Source organism: Musca domestica, unplaced genomic scaffold (assembly GCF_030504385.1).
Source record: "Musca domestica strain aabys unplaced genomic scaffold, Musca_domestica.polishedcontigs.V.1.1 56, whole genome shotgun sequence".
NCBI classification, from domain to species: Eukaryota; Metazoa; Arthropoda; class Insecta; order Diptera; family Muscidae; genus Musca; species Musca domestica.
Window position 1 is genome coordinate 678,782 of NW_026712356.1, and position 18,194 is coordinate 696,975.

The following is an 18,194-nucleotide window of genomic DNA, read 5'->3' on the forward strand; positions in this document are numbered from 1 at the left end:
CCAACGGTGACCAATTCGAACAAATCTAAACTTATTCTAAAATTTGGTGCTATTTCCGACCTTTTTTGCATTCATACAATAAAATTTAACAAAGTAAAAATTATGACGTTTGACTTTGTTGCAGTTTTTTTCTCACCCTATATCTCACACATCTTTTAATTTCCGTGAAATTCTAATGCTCTTAAAAAAATAATTAAATAAAAGATTTTTCCTCTCCCAAAAACTTATTGAACAGTGCAATTACACTTGTATCTGATTTGTTATTCCATTAAATATTAAAGGACGGAAAATTTTCAATTCCTCCAAAAAAAAAACTTTAATAATAAATATATTAAAACCAAACCATTTATAGTCAACATTGAAATTTTATATACATATATTTAACTATCTGTCTGGTGACACACAATAAACCAGCAATAAAAGTTGAACAATTTCGTCCTTTATGCTTTTATGTGTCTCACCGCCAGCTCTTTTGTTTTAACAAAAATAAATAAACACCATAAAAATACATGAAAAAAACTTTATTGCGTCCTGGAATAATAATAACGGAAACAAAAATCAAAAACAATAACTCTGCAACCACGACTACAAAGAGTTAAGCTGCCCTCCAGGTTGACCATGTTTGTATCGTCATATTACATAGAGTGCTTTTTTAATAATAAAAAAACACTTCTCCCACCCTAAGCTGCAATAGTTGCAAGAATATTGTGGCCTGCATGTAGGGGGAAATCAGTCCATGAAACTGTACTTTTTATTTCACTTACATAAAACACTTAAGCAAAGGCTAAGGTCGGACGAGCAGATTTTGTGCAGTATATGAATGTTTTCTAATATTTTTCAAATCATTGAAAATAAATTCTCTCATACGCACAGGGAGCATTGTGTTTTTGTTATATAAAATGTGTTTTTAAATATATGAATTCCAGACGTTTAGGTAAGATTTAAATGACGTCTCCCAGAACATATAGTAGAATTTTATGACAATTAATTTTGTAGAACATTTTGACTTTTTGAAAGGGAGTTTTTAAGCATCTATTAAAGAAGGACCAAAGGTTAAAATTTTAATTTTAAATATTGCCGAAGACGCTATACAAGGTGAGATGAAAAAACTGCAACCAACTTCAGACTGCTGTCATTTCTAAGCCACTCGTCCGACAGCTGTTAATATTATTCCAGTGACAGTTCATTATATTGTTTAGAAGCGTACAAAAGCATTTTGGTGAGAATTTTCCAGAAAAAATGTTATTCGTGATGGAATTCAAGCGTGATAGTGTGATTTCTTTATATTTGGCTGGAAAACCACAATTGGCTATGGGTAGTGCACTCCAGCATTTAAATGTAAATAAATATTTTGTGTCTCGTACCATCTCTCGTTACCGTGATACTGGTAGCGTAGCCCAACGTCAAGGAAGTGGACAAAAGAAAACAGCAACATCAGCAGAAGTGGTTCGAAAAGTAAAGAAGCGACTTGATCGAAGCGTCAACGGCGTCGCAGTGGCCGAAAAATGGCTCGTGAGCTGAACATATCACAATATTCCATTCGGAAAATGTTAAAAAATGAGCTCCGGATAAAGCCATTGAAATTCCAAAAATTGCAAGAACTTACACCGCAACAGAAAGAAAATAGACTCAAAGGAGCTAAAGAGTTGCTTCGCTTGGCCGAAAGTGGTGAACTGTCGAATTTGGTTTTCACATTCGTTGTCAGCAGTTTGTAAACAAACAAAATTATAGTGTTTACTTGCCTAAGAGGTCAGCTGAAAATGTGCACCTTCGGTTGGCCACCAGAACTCAAGCGCCAGCCATGGTGATGGTGTGGGCCGCCATAACAGCCGATGGTCGCTCTCCGCTCGTATTAATCGACCGTGACATCAGAATATATTCCAAATATTATCGCGAACAATGACCACCAAAATTTTCGGATACCAATCCGATGGACAACTGTGTCTGGAGTATTTTGGAAAGCAAAGTTGGCACTAAAAAATAGCAAAGTATCGATCACCTTAAGCAAGCGCTTAGCCGGGAGTGTGCCAAAATACCGCAGAGCAACATTCGGGCAGGTTGTGATGGTTTCATTGGCCGTTTGAAGGCCACAGTTCGTGCCAAAGGTGACCAATACGAACAAATCTTAACTTATTCTAAAGTTTGATACTATTTCCGATATTTTTTGCTTTCATTAAATAAAATTTAAAAAAAAAAATGTAAAGATTATGGGTTTTGAGTTTGTTGCAGTTTTTTATTTCACCCTGTATTTCGCTACGCTTCATAATACGGTTTATTATACCCACCACCATAGTATGGAGGGTATATTAAGTTTGCCATTCCGTTTGTAACACCTCGAAATATACATTTTAGACCCCATAAAGTATATATATTCTTGATCAGCATAAAGTTCTACGTCGATTTGTCCACCCGTCTGTGAAAATCACTCTTGCTTCCGAACGAAATGAAGTTGGTTGATAAAATTTTACTCAAATGTATAATATGTCCGCAGGACTTTTGTTAATGGCCCATGTAGATCTACGTCTTCCCATAGCCCTCATATAACGGTACCTCCTGGTACTCGGTATTTTGATGATTTTAGCGACATTATTCAGCGGAAATGTTTCAAAAATGGTATTTGAAGTTCGTAATGGTTACTACAGCCTGAGACAGAAAATTGTCTGTGCAGGTCCACGTTTTGGTAGAGCCTGTGTCCAGGTTTATGCTTAAATCTATCCGTAGTAGTTCTTTATACACGTGCATAAAATATATGAATAAATTGCTATTTTCCAAATGTTTTTAAAATTTGTGTTTAACATGAAGACGTACATGATCCAGATTTTAAACAGCACAAATTTAAGTTCAATCAGCACCAACAAGTACTCGTGTGTTTTTCTCCTTTTTTTCGTTTAACAAAAACACACACTCACACAAATATATATATACCTACCTCATTATCTAAAATCTGGAATTAAAGGTGAAAGAAAACTTTTCGAAACTCGAAATCGTGCCGGAAAAAATAAGCATTGAACTTTTCTTAGATTGCTGGTATTTTGTGAGATTGTTAGTTGTGAAAGTTAAAACACACACGTACATACGTACCCAACCATTGAGTATTCGAAACAAACAATAATAATATTGAACAATTGAGAAAATCAACAATAATTTCCTTTCCCAAGAAGCATTAACAGTTTGGCAATTAAATTTAGGAAACGAAGAATGAGGGCCACAATTAAATGTGTTGATACCTGATATTAGTGAAAAGAAGAGAAAAACAGAACCCATCAAGCATTCAAATCAATATTAATTTCTAATTTCAACTTTTCATATTCCTTGAACTGTTTAAATTCATTTTAGTTTTTCTTTTGTGCAAACATTTATTTTGTTAAATTCACTTCAGTCGATGAAATGTATTTCCTTGACATTCAAATGAAATCCAATGCCATAGGATTTTTGGGGATTGTTCAGGGTTTTGGGTTTATGCTTTCTTCATTGAGGTACATCTGAGCACAGTTCATTTCATGGCCAAAAGATAAACCCTGTTAAAATAAGTTGGGATGTAATAAGACTAGCTCCACTTTTGTTTGCGTGGAAATACAAGTCATATTGTGTTTACAGTTGCCCAGGGTTGTAGTACTGAATTCATCATTTTGTGATACAAATTTTAAAATTAGAGGAGTGGAAAATATTTTTTCTAAAAGTGTATATCGATATTATTTATTGTTTGAGTTAAGAAAAGTGAGTACTTTAAAAAATGTTCCAGCTGCTGAGGTTTGCTGACGAACATGTTATTCACCATTAACTCTCTTCTCGGGCGTGTCGATTGTCTTCTATTGTGTGATCAGGATTTTTTTTCTGTTTTTGGTTCATGTGAACCTCTAAATATTTTGCGATCCAAAAGGAAGCGGCGTCTCTGTATCTCCAAATTTATACTCATCTATTTGAATTGTACTATATTCGTCAACGAAATCAACATAAAAAAGACAGAAGTTCGCCTTTTGTGTATTTCGGATATCGCCTGTAAGTAATGTTGGTATTTTTGCATGGTCAATTCTAGCCGCTGTCCGAAACTCTAACTTCATGCGGGATTTTGTGTTCATTAGTGTCTATTTGTGACCTTTATAACGGCTGCAAAATCTGGAACATTTTTAGTTGTTGGACCTTTTCAACACCTAAATAAATTCGGACATCTTTGAAAACAATAGGCCTAGCCCTTCTGAGCCTAATCATACCTTTGTGAACATTTTCGTGAGGATCGGATGATAATTGCCACCCGTATATAATAACCTGTGTTGCAAGATGAAAAAATATTACAAAGTATGCACTTCAATATTATAAGTCAAATTGAAACCAGTAAAGAAAGTCCTAAAGTCGGGCGGGGCCGATTTTATGATACCCTACCACTTTGTTAATTTAGTTGAGCTCCACTTAGTAATTAAAAGTTTTTTTTTATGGGAGAATTCAATCATACACGCTATGATTATAATTATAATTTAAAATTCAAAGGACTAAATATGCCGAAGCATTTGTATCTTTTAAATTCGGACTTATATTGCCCATTTGGTGGAAAATTAATTTGAAATCATATAAAGATATATATGGGAACTATATCCAAATCTGAACCGATCTCGATAAAATTTGGCAAAGATATTTCTGAGCTGTATTTGATATATTTCCCTGAATATCGTTGTTACGGAGTGCATATTACGGCTGTGGGTAACAAATACAACAAATTGGATGAACAACATATATGGGAGCTATAGCTATATCTGAACCGATCATCATCAAATTTTGCATACTACCTTCTAAGGCTAAATTCGGTCGTAAGTGACAAATTCCTTCTCATTTGGACAAATATTAGACGTTTGGTGCACAATAAAAGGTAAATCGGACGAAGTTATATAAGGGAGCTATATCCAAATCTGAACCGATCTCGATAAAATTTAGCAAAGGTATTTCTGAGCTGCATTTGTTATATTTCCCCAAATATTGTTGTTACAGAGTGTATATTACGGCTGCGGAGGACAAAAATAACAAATCGGATGAACAATATATATGGGAGCTATACCTATATCTGAACCGATTTCGATTTCAAATTTGGCGTACTTATTTTCGGGCCTAATTTGGTTGTATGTGCAAAATTCCATACTATTCGGGCTGATATTACACGTTTGGTACACAATAAAAGGCAAATCGGACGAAGATATATATGGGAGCTATATCTAAATTTTTACCGATTATCTCCAATTTCAATAGGGTTCGTCCTTGGGCCAAACAAATATTGTTTGCAAAATTTCATCTCAATCGGATAATAAATGCGACCTGCATTTTGTTCACAAGAATATATGGACAGACGGACGGACGGACGGACAGACGGACTGACATGTATAAATCAACTCAGAAAGTGATTCTATGCAGATCATCAAAAGGAACTAAGGGTCTATCTCGTTTCCTTTTGCCTGTTACAAACAAATGCACAAAGACATGATAGCCTGACCACCTTGTGGTGTAGGGTATAAAAATCGCATGCGATAAAACATATGAAAAAATAAACCAGTAAGGAAAGCTCAAAAGTCGGGCGGGGCCGACTATATGATACCCTACACCACTATGCATATTTAATAGAGCTCTCGTAAAAAGGTTTATATAGGGCATTTCAGAGCTCTATGAGATATTTGGTACAAAATCAAAATCTATCTAATTCTATCGTGCATTTTACGAACTATAGCTATCTCTGAACCGGGTTCTCCAAATTTTACGTATTAGCTTCTAGACTGAATTCGGTCTTATGTACGAAAATTCAGGTGATTTGGGCTGATATTGACCATTTAGTGCACATTAACCCGAAATCGGATGAAGATATATATGGGAGCTATATCCAAATCTGAACCGATTTCGATAAACTTTAAAACAGCTATTCCTGTGCTCCATCTAATACATGGTACCAAATATCACGGTTGTGGAGTGAATATTACGAATGTATGGGACTAAAACACTAAATCGGATGAAACATATATATTGTTTTCTATACCTATATCTGAACCGATTTTCACTAAATTTGATATACTTGCTTCTAGGCTGAATTTGGTCCGATGTACTAAAATTCAGTCCATTTGGACTTATATCGGCCATTTGGTGCACAATTAACCCGAAATCGGATGAAGATATATATGGGAGCTATATCCAAATCTGAACCGATTTCGATAAAATTACAAACAGCTATTTCTGGGCTGTATCTTATATCTGGTACCAAATATCATTCTTGTGGAGTGTATATTACGAATGTGAGAGGCTTAAACACCAAATCGGATAAAACATATATATGGGAGCTATAGCTGTTTCTGAACCGATTTTCTCCAAATTTGTTGAATTTGCTTTAAGACTAATCTCGGTCACATGTGCCGAAATTCGGGCCATTTGGGCTGATATTGGCCATTTGGTGGTCTATTAACCCGAAATCGGATGAAGATATATATGGGAGCTATATCCAAATCTGAACCGATTTCGATGAAATTTAAAACAGCTATTTCTGTGCTCCATCTAATACCTGGCACCAAATATCACGGTTGTGGAGTGCATAGTAGGAATGTGAGGGACTTAAAAATCAAATCGGATGAAAGATATATATGGGAGCTATAGCTATATCTGAACCGATTTTCTCCAAATTTGATATACTTGCTTCTAGGCCGAACTCGGTTGGGTGTGCCAAAATTCAGGTAATTTGGACTGATAGTGGACATTTGGTGCACATTTAACCCGAAATCGGATGAAGATATATATGGGAGCTATATCTAAATTTGATCCGATTCTCACCAATTTCAATAGGGTTCGTCCTTGGGCCAAAAAAATATTGTTTGGAAAATTTCATCTCAATCGGATAATAAATGCGACCTTCATTTTGTTCACAAGAATACATGGACAGACGGACGGACGGACGGACAGACGGACAGACATGCATAAATCGACTCAGAAAGTGATTCTATGAAGGTTCTCAAAAGTAACTATGGGTCTATCTCGTTTCCTTTTCCATGTTACAAACAAATGCACAAAGACATAATACCCTTACCACTATGTGGTGTAGGGTATAAAAATGTCACAAAATACTTCAAAATCTATATTAAAATCATTATTTGCATCATTTTATGCAATTTTTTTTTTTTTAGATTTTATACTTTTATGCCAAGGGGGCATTCTGAATTGACAAAATTTGTCAAAATCGATCCAGTCATTCTTGAGATATAAGCAATCTAGGTAACATCCCCTTCCTTTGTATATATAAATTGTATATATTTCGCTATATATATCCGATATATTTATGCCGATAGTAAATATACGTAAGGGTCAGAACTGGCCTGTTGGTCTATTTGTGATTTAGTCGGGATTAAAAAATATTCGCGGTTTAATGGTCTTTTTCACCCACTAAATATTACCCGATGACCATCAAAATTGGAAGGCTTCTGCCCAGCCCTAAGCACTAGCCCCATGCTAATTTCCACATTGATTGGTCTATAATTACGACCTATAGAGGAACTTGAAAATCAGTATTTTTCAGTTTTTGGTCCATTTAAACCTCTAAATATTACGCGATCGTCTCCAAAAGCAATAGGCTTCTATTCTGGCTCTAGCCCCACCTCCATTCTAAATTTCGTGAAGTTCGGGCCATAATTGCGACCTTCAGAGAGATTACAAATTAACATGTACAGACGGTCCGACGAACATTCATAGCTAGATCGACTCAGCTCAGCGAGATAGGAAGATCCATATATACTTTCCTATGTGGGAAACCAATATTTCGAGGTGTTACATAATATTTGGCCTAACCAAATTTAAAATACCCCCAACACATAGTGTTGTAGGGTATAAAAACTATCATATCTTACGGAAATAAGTGAATGCATGAAATCGGAAAAGTTCATATGCTGTGTCTATACTTACAAAATTTGTTGAAGGCAGAATGAAAATATGAATTGTCCATAAAGCGGATACAAAACTTCTAAGCATTTACCTAAAATTAAAAAAAAAACCGTAACAGACAAATGTAGAAACAGTGTTTAACAATTGACACGATGTGCATTTGATTTAGATTCTATGAGTATTAGGCTTATACTCACTTAACAAATTATTTAGACAAATATTTATATTATTTAGAATCCTGATTAGTCTCCAAAAGGGGGTGTTCACTTATATTGGCTATATGGAAAGTTCAGCCAGAACTAAACACCAATGAATTCGTAAGCTCATATCATCGACCTTGACGGAAGTCATAACAACATTTTGTTTCCACATAATCGAAAATATAATCAAGTAACAAACAACACTAAGTTTGACTGGGCAGGACATTTAATATCCATTATCACAGATAAAGAAATACTTTAAAAATAAAAGAATTCGGATGCCATATTAAATCGAATATAATTTTAAACTGTAAATGCCTGACTATTGTGTCTGGAGTATTTTGGAACGCAAAATTGCCACTAAAAATTACCAAAGTGTCGATCACCTCAAACAAGCGCTTCGCCGGAATTGGGCCAAAATACCGCAGAGCAACATTCGGGCAGCCAAAGGTGACCAATATCGACATTTGTTGCTTTGATTCAATAAAATCTAAAAAAAAATGTCTAAATTATGGCGTTTGACACATTTCAGAAACAACCTCAATATCTCTATTCTAAATACCAACAGAGACCTCAATATCAAATTTGAGGATTTCAGACTTAATACCACATTTTCCACCATTGAGTACTTCGCTTACAATTATAGTACACATTTCCGAATCCACCTCCATATGTCAAGGCTACACACGAACAACGACTAAATTTAAAACTACAAACACCATCTGCTCACACTATACCAAATTGTACCACATATAGTACCTTTCATGCACTAGTACCTTTCATGCACCAACCACCATCCAAAATCACCCTCATATATCAAACTTACTGTCCAACCTTGTATCTCATACCAAATTTCAAGTTTTTAGTTCTATCCGTTCTCATAATACTAAATGATACCCTTTTGGAACTTTTCGTAACCTTAAAGTTGGAATTTCCAAAAAATCTTTAATCTTTGCATTCCATCAGAGCCTTTAATTCCAAATTTCAAAATTCGAGCTCATTTCGTTGGACTAATACAAATTATTACATTTTCAGTATATTCTAGTACTATTCGTACAAATTTCCAAAAAGTATGAATTTGAAAAAAATTGCAAACACCAACAATTTTAATTTTTTTTTTTTTAATTTTATTGAATGAAAGCAAAAAATGTCGGAAATAGAATCAAATTTCAGAATAAGTTTAGATTTCTTTGAATTGGTCACCTTTGGCACGAATTATGGCCTTCAAACGGCCAATGAAACCGTCATACGCTGCCCAAATGTTTCTCTGCGGTATTTTGGCCATTCCCGGCGTAGTGCTTGCTTGAGGTGATCGACACTTTGGTATTTTTAGTGCCAACTTTGTTTTAAATACTACCAAAATACTCCAGACACAATAGTCCAACGGATTGGTATCCGGAAATTATGGTGCGCTGGAAATTAAGGAACGGGGAACCTCATTTTGTAACTATTATTGACAGCGATGGCGCTGATTCCTGTTGGAATGTCCAAGGTCTGGAACCAAATTGTTTGCGTGTCCAAGGCTTCAATACACACTCCAGAATAATTTCGCGAAAATATTCGGCATTTATTCTGATGCCACGGTCGATTAATACGAGTGGAGAGCGACCATCGGCTGTTATGGCAGCCCTCACTTACACCATGGCCGGCGCTTGAGTTCTGGTGCCCAATCGAAGGTGATTGTGGAAAATTCTCACCAAAATGCTTTTGCACGCTTGTAAATAATATAATGAGCTGTCACTGGAATACGTTTAACAGCAGTTGGTTGCAATTTTTATACCCTCCACCATACATAGTATGGAGGGTATATTAAGTTCGTCATTCCGTTTGTAACTCATCGAAATAATAATTTTAGACCCCACAAAGTATATACATTCTTGATCAGCTTAAATTTCTTCGATTTAACCCTGTCTGTCCGTCCGTCTGTTGTAATCACGCTCCAGTCAAAACGAATTATGATAGGGAGCTAAAATTTTGCACAGATCTGTATTTTGTCTGAAGGCAGGTCAATTTCGAAGATGAGCTTTTTCGGTCCACTATATCGAATAGCTCCCATGTAACGGTACCTCTGATTTTCGGTATTTTTGGTGATTTGGAGTGGAAGAGAATAAATTATATAGGTCCATTGTATCGTGTAGCCATATAACGCCCCCACCCGATATTCGGTATTTTGATGATTTTAGACACATTTTTCAATGAAATTCTCTGGAATTCTACACAAGGTGTTCTTTGTGAGTTCTTTACTCCCTGAAAGAGAATTGTCTATACACGATATCGTATAGCCCCTATATAACGGTAGCCCCCGATATTCAGTATTTTGATGATTTTAGTTACATATTGAAATGGAATTGTCCGAAATTCCACACAAGGAGTTCCTTGTAAGTACTTTACCCCCTGAAAGAGAATTGTTTATATAGGTCCACGTTATCGTATATCCCCCATATAACGGTACCCCCCATATTCGGAATTTTGATGATTTTAGCCACATATTTAAATGGAATTTTCAGAAATTCCACGCAAGTAGTTCCTTGTAAGTACTTTACCCCCTAAAAGAGAATTGTCTATATAGGTCCACAATATCGTATATTTATTTATTTATTTATTTATTTATTTATTTATTTATTTCAATTCATTAGTGATACAAAGCCTCCAAGGCCAATAATGTGTATCAACTTGCATTAATAATATAACCTGAGCTTAATTTATTTACAATATAAAGATTCTTAATTTATTTAAAACTATTTCTACTTTTACTCTAATATTCAAAAAAGAAAAGAAAAGTTGGCTCCCCAGCCATTAAAACAAATTAAACTATTTTACTACATAAAATAATCAGTAAGCGGCATCTTAATTCTTAAGTTGTGTATTATATAATACATTTACCATAAACTAGATTTAGACACAACTAAGACGTGTTTAGAAATAATTGCAAAATCTTGAGGCGAAAAGCATTGTTACTCTGGGAAAATATGCGTAATTCGAGTGGAAGTGTATTCCAACATCTCGCAACTCTGACCAAAAACGATCTAGCAAAAACATTTTTAAAGATTCTAGGTATAAAAATCTGTGGGTTTCTGGATGAATGAGTAAAGGTAAAGGACGTTCTAAATGAGTAAGGGACATTATTTTTAATAACGTTATAAAAAAGTAATAAGCAGCGGTATTTAATAAACATGTCAAAGGAACACCCCAGAAAACGTATAACATGACTAGATACATGACTGCCACGTCGTAGATTATATACAAAACGTGTAATTATGTTAACAATACGCTTTAGCCTATTTATATTTGAAGCAACAGTTCCAGAAAATACCTCAATACCGTACAAGACTTGTGTCATCAATAGAGAACTTGCTAAAGTATGTTTTACATTTTGTGTTAAGTACATGTTTGACGAATAAATCTGACGTAAAACGCTATATACTCTACCCATTAAAGTATCAATATGATGTTTGAAGGAAAGTTCACAATCAATTGTAACTCCAAGGCACTTATGCTGGTGAACAAAATCAACTTTGTCTTGACCAATAAATATATTTAGTAGGTGTACAGATCTGTTACTAAATCTAAAATCCAAAGCCTTGGTTTTAGATGAGTTAATATTTAATGAATTTCTCGCTGCCCAATCAACAAAGCGTCTCAGATAAACATTAATGTCATTCTCAAGTAACATTGGAAATTCACGACAACCATTGAAGAGGATAAAAATATCATCAGCAAACAAATACGTTTCACAAGCTGATGAGTTTACATGTAGCGGGAGATCATTGACATATAAAATGAAAAGCAGTGGGCCAAGGACAGATCCTTGGGGTACACCGGAAAATAAAGGGCAAGTATTTGACATGACACCATTTAACATAACAAATTGGGTTCTATCTTGTAAGTAAGAAAGAATAAGCATACATGCTGATTTGGAAAAACCAAAATTATATTTAAGCTTCCATATAAGAAGGCAATGATCAAGAGAATTGAATGCTTTAGACAAATCTAATGCAACTAGAACACATAACTTGTCATTGTTAATGTGTTCACGAATAGAATCAGTCAATTTAAGAAGCAAATGTGTGGTATTGTATCTTTTACGGAAAGCATACTGAGATTCAGTAATTCTTTGAGAACAATACTCAAGCATTTGTTTCTTAATAATGGACTCCACAACCTTTGATAGAGCTGGTAAAGTTGATATAGGCCTTAGATCACATGGTTCTCTGACCGAACGACATTTAGGAATCGGTACCACTCTAGCAGCTTTCCAATGATGGGGGAATGTAGATGTAGTTAATATGCAATTAACTAAGTCCAAAATCAGGTTGGAAATGTAAGGAAAAACCTTCTTTATAAATGCAATAGGAATCCCATCAACACCTATTGATTTAGACTTTACGCTGCATAAAGCTTCTATAAATTCAGATTCATCCACACAACGAAAAGTGAAAGATGAGTCTGAGTCCGTAAAACTTTCCAAATTTAGGGGCATAACAGGAGTATTCGAAGAAGAACTAGAGAAGAAATCATTTAAGCTATTAACATCGATATCAATATTTTCATGATCATTACCCACACATCCAGATCCTCTTAACGCTTTCCATAGACCACGAGAATTTATTCCATTAAAAAGCCTGGAATAGTGATATCTTCTACATCTGCGTATTATAGCTTTCGCACGATTTCGATATTTGCAGTAGATTCGCCAGTGTTCTTGTGTTCGTTCATTCTGAAAAGACGAGAAGGCCAAATCCCTTAAAGACACAGCAAATCTTACATCAATAGACTTCATCCAGGGATCAACTGAGTGTTTGATCTTTTTCCTAACCACCGGAACAAACGAGTATAGGGAATCCAAAAGAGAAGTTATGCTGGCACATTTGGCATCCACACCAACACTACTAAAAACCAAATTTGGATCGTATGAAGCAAGAAAGTTCCATATGCCATTCCAATCAATATTGTTAAAGTTCCTGTATTCAACAAAATCAGGCAAGCTGCTAAAACTTATCGAAAGTGATGCAAAAATTAACGCGTGGTCTGATATAGCAGGACATTGAATCTGATCAGAATAAGCTACAATAGAAAAATCACTGGTTAGCATAAAATCTATCAAGGACGTAGACCGGCTACCTAGGTCGAAGTGTGTAGGCTTGGAGTTATGAATAATACTCAAATTTAATCGAGTACAAAGTCTACGAAAAATTATTGCCTTAGTTGGGTTAAACAAATTGAAGTTGAAGTCACCAAAAAGTACAATATTATTATATTCCTCAAAAATGTTACAGTGTAGACTTTCAAATAAATCAATATCACCAGTGGGCAAATAAATTACACCAAAAAGAACTTTAGTGCTCTGGAATTGTAATTCTAAAAACAATGATTCACAATGGTGAACTGAAGATTTAAAAACATGTCTAAAAGGGAGACCCTTGGATAAGTAAATTCCGACACCACCACCCCTACCTGGTATTTCACGATCACCACGACAGAAATAGTACCCCGGAATAGAAACTGCTGAATTTAATATATCAGGAACAAGCCATGTTTCAGTAACTGCTAGAATATCAAAAGTATTATTATTTCCCAAAAGATTCTTCAATTCATCCAGCTTGGTAACAGGCCGAATGCTTCTGCAGTTTATGTGAGCAACATTTAAGTTACTTTTAAATGGAGACAATACATTTTTTAAATAAGAATTGCCACTTACCAATGGACCAAGATTTTCATTAGAAGACATCAAAATAGGTGAAAAATGTAGAGGCGGGGAACCAAATGAAGAACAATAGTGTTAAGAAAAGTATATCCCCCCATATAGTATATCCCCCATATATCGGCAACTTCCGACAATCGGTATATTTCAGATTTTAACAGAATTTTTAATGTTTTTTTTTTTTTTTTTTGTTTTTTGAAAACTTCGTAATTCGTTCCATATGGTGAAGGGTATTCAAAGTGTGAATTATAGTTTAAATCGGTTTACATTCATAAGCTCATCCTTTTTCGTAAAGGTGCTGAAGGGTATCGATAAGCCGACATCGATCGTTTTCTGTTTAGTTTATTTAGCTATAATTTAAGCGTTTCCTGCTGAAAGGGTCTCCTATGATGGATAAAATAGACTTCATTACGCATTTTCATATTCAAATACGATTACATTGGTATAATTGATATGAATACAAATTCCCAGTAAAGCAGCCACTAAAATAGATACCATAGGAATTTCTATTCGCCTACTCTATTCTCTAAAATTCCCGCCATCTTAATTAATTCCCACATGATAGGATTTCGTTAAAAAGTATTACCCAACTATAATTTTATAATATTTCCGTATTTTCTTCGGATCATTGTAACATAACAAAAAAAAAACTTAATTGGATTTCCAAACTATATATACATGCTTGATTGTACTAGTCTCGGTGTTTTCCTCTCCTCACATATCATCACCTCTATGGCGGAGAACTTGTTGTATAATGTTACTAAGTCATTATAATTAATAAATTATGCATGTGACACTCACATATCCTCCACACTCCACACCGTAGCAGGGTGCAAGATTAGCCCGATGATGACATCCAAAACCGAGTTTGTCTAGGTGAAACAAAGAGTAGTATTCGCACGAATGGCACGTATTCCTTTTACTTAACTGCTTACCATTAACGGCAAAAGCACATCCTTGAAAATTGCATTTGGTAAAGACAAAGGAAAAATTCTCGAACAAAGAGTTCTTAGCTCGACTCGCTCTCAACATCAGACTTGTGTGTCCCAAAAAGCTTTTTTGCTCATCATTTTTTCCATTTTCATTCTGACGCCCAGACGAACATCATAACCGGTGGAATAGCAACAATGTGTGGGACAACTCTCGCCAAATGCGAATTGAAATTTAAGAGAATTCTCAGACTCTTGAATTTTGTATTCCAATAAACCAACCATTAACTTCCAACAATCAGCCAATTGCTGGAGACATTTTGGGACATGCGCAGCTCATACTTCCTGTGAGAGCAGGCAAACTTTGTTCGACTTTTTACCAGGACTTTGTTTCCATTTGAATGACTAAACCCACAGTCGGCCCAGGCAGTCCATAAAATATGTACGTGTGCAGACTGTGATGTTGGTTTTATTGTTCAAAATTGTACATATTTATGTATATGAACGTATGTATGTACGTACCCAATGCAACAAGAACAGCAACAGGCAGCCAAGCAATCAACCACTCCTCCTTAGTAACTGGCATCCAACAAATGCAAATCTAAATCTTCCTTATCAAAATTTAATTTATATATTTTTTGCAAAATTTTCATTTCTTTCCATAGTCTTTTCATTTCAAGAAGATGTTCTTTCGGAACCTTTGGACAGTAGACGTCCAATGGTTTTACGAATTTGTATTTGCTTATCGCAGTTGTTTATCTTTTTGCTGGAGAATTGAAATTGGAAGATGTTTTATGATATCTAAATTAAAACAAAGTACATACTTTATAGGAGTATTTGAGAGGGATTCGCAAATAGGAAATGGAAAGTAAGTCAGTTTTGTCTCAACTTTTATAACATCTAAGGATAATCGTCTAAAATCCTGGTAAATTCTTGACCAGAAACAAATTCTGCTTCGATTTATTGATGTAGATCTTGGAGATTCGGAATAAACATGTTCATTATGTCCAGAATGTGTGTGTTATTGAAAATGGCCCTTATTGGTTCACTTTCAGGTATGGCTTTCAGTTAAGTTTTAGTAGCTAATTCAGCACTTTTTTACATAACAGACTAAAAAAATAATAACAAGAATAGATAACAATACAAAAATGTTGAAAAAAGAAAATATAAGGTGAATTTATTGGAAAGTATGGGCTTTGTAAGCCCTAGCAGATAAATATGTTTTAGAATTTTTCGACGGTTTTTTTTTTATTTAAAAAAATTCTAAGTATATTGCTCTGTTGCAGCATCTGCAAGAATCTAATAGTTTTGCATTTTTCCGATATCATAAATGGAAATTGGATATCTTAGTAAAAATTTGTACATTCCTGCAGTTCTGGAACAGAATATAAAAAGCCATATCGGATTTTTACTAACATCGTGATATGGAGTGTATATTAAATATGAAAAAAGAAACAATCTATTTTAGCGAGAGCTAAATGATAAAAATATTGGGATTTGCAACGTTATCGCAAAATCGAATGATTCTTTCTCTTTCTATGAGGTAAATTATTTTCCTTGAAAAAGTTGGCCTTTTGTGGCGGAGGTACCAGAAAAAGTGGACCGGCATGGCCCATCTCCGAACTCGATCCAAGTTTGGCAAAATTATTACAATGCACCAAGTTTGGACGAAGTCAGGCACTGCCTTAGAGAGTTATCGTGCACACAAGACAGTCAGACCGACAGAGAGACCGACTAATACGCCTAGATCGACTCCAAATGTCCAGAAAAGGATTTGATCCAAACAGTGATAAAGTTGTTATAAAAGAAAATTTGGAGAAAAGCCTTCATAATAGTCGCCAAATTACAAAAATCGAATAAAGTTTTTTCAGATTAAAGTTTGTGTGGAATTGTTTCGAATTGGCTTTTCGAATGGAAAAATGCATAATTCTTAGGAAAAAACGTGAAAATTTGTTTGATGTAAGTTAATTTTCCAACAACTTACGTTTTGGAACTTGGCAAATTTTAGATAATTATAAAATATATGTAAATAAAACAAGTTAAAAAGCAGTAAGTTCGGCCGGGCCGATCTTTGAATACCCTCCAGCATTTGGAACGAATTTGGAAATTTTCAAAAAATAAAATCCTTAAAACATTCTATTAAAATTTTAAAAATACCAAATATAGACGTTTTTTTGGGTCTATTCGACGTGGGCCTATATAGGCATTGATTGTCATAAGCCATTACCGTACTCAAATTCGAAACCTGAAATAAACGGCAAAAATCATCAAAATATCGTATATAGGGAGGTACCGTTATATCGGAGCTTTGGGAAGACCTGGACCTACACAGACAATTTTCTATCACAGGCTATAGCATCTATTACGAACTTCAAATACCACATCTCAATCAATTTCGGTGGGTATTGCAGCTAAAATCGTCAAAATACCGAATATAGGGAGGTACTGATATATGGGGCCTATACGAAGACCAGGACCTGCATAGACAATTTTCAGTCACAGACTATAGCATCCATTATGAACTTCAAAATCGTCAAAATACCGAATATAGGGAGGCACTGATATATGGAGCCTATACGAAGACCTGCACCTGCATAGACAATTTTCTGCCATAGACTGTAGTTCCCATAACGAACTCTAAATACGTAATGTGAAACAATTCTGGTGAATAATGACGCTAAACCCATCAAAATACCGAATACCAGGAGATAGCGTTAAATGGGGGCTATACGAAGACGGGGACCTGCACAGATAATCCCCTGTCATAGACTGTAGCATCCATTGCGAACATCAAATGCCAAAGTTGAAACAATTCTGGTGAAAAATGTCGTTAAAATGATCAAAATACAGAATATTGGGAGGTACCGTTATATGGGGCCTATACGAAGAACTGGACCTGCATAGGCAATTTTCTGTCACAGACTGTAGTTCCCATAACGAACTCTAAATACGTAATTTCAAACAATTCTGGTGAATAATGACGCTAAAATCATCAAAATGCCGAATACCGGGAAATAGCGTTAAATGGGGGCTATACGAAGACGTGGACTTGCACAAAAAAATTTCTGTCTTAAGGTGTAGTATCCATTTCGAACTTCAAATACCAAATTTGAAACAATTCCGGTGAAAAATGTCGCTAAAATCATAAAAATGCCGAATATCGGGAGGTACCGTTATATGGGGGCTATACAAAGACGTGGACCTGCACAGACAATTTTCTGTCTTAGGGTGAAGCATCCATTTGGAACTTCAAATACCAAATTTGAAACATTTCCGGTGAATAATGTCGCTTGAATCATCAAAATTCCAAATATCGGGATGTATCGTTATATGGGGGCTATATGAAAACGTGGACCTACATGACCCAATCACGATCTTTACCTGCCTACTGAAAAAATAAACATGTGTGCAAAGTTTTAGCCATCTATCTCAATTCATTCGAAAGATAGCGTGATTACAACAAACAGACGG

At 35.1% G+C, this 18,194-nt stretch overlaps 1 protein-coding gene across 1 annotated transcript; it reads right to left on the bottom strand.

The window, feature by feature from the left end:
* Positions 1–12,287: 12,287 nt before the first annotated feature.
* Positions 12,288–13,869, bottom strand: LOC131805464 (uncharacterized). The gene is made up of 2 exons (XM_059128649.1): positions 12,654–13,869; positions 12,288–12,595 (listed from the first exon to the last, which is right to left on the bottom strand). Exons 1-2 carry the CDS (start codon positions 13,819–13,821, stop codon positions 12,564–12,566), a joined length of 1,200 nt encoding a protein of 399 aa, XP_058984632.1. The 5' UTR covers positions 13,822–13,869; the 3' UTR covers positions 12,288–12,563.
* Positions 13,870–18,194: the final 4,325 nt, after the last annotated feature.

What these genes read in the sequence shown, in the direction of transcription:
- LOC131805464 (XM_059128649.1), bottom strand. Translation starts at nt 13,821, where the DNA reads ATGTCTTCTAATGAAAATCTTGGTCCATTGGTAAGTGGCAATTCTTAT. An exon ending in AAGAGGATCTGGATGTGTGG is followed by an intron (nt 12,596 to 12,653) that starts GTAATGATCATG and finishes TTTCTTCTCTAG; the next exon opens with TTCTTCTTCGAATACTCCTG.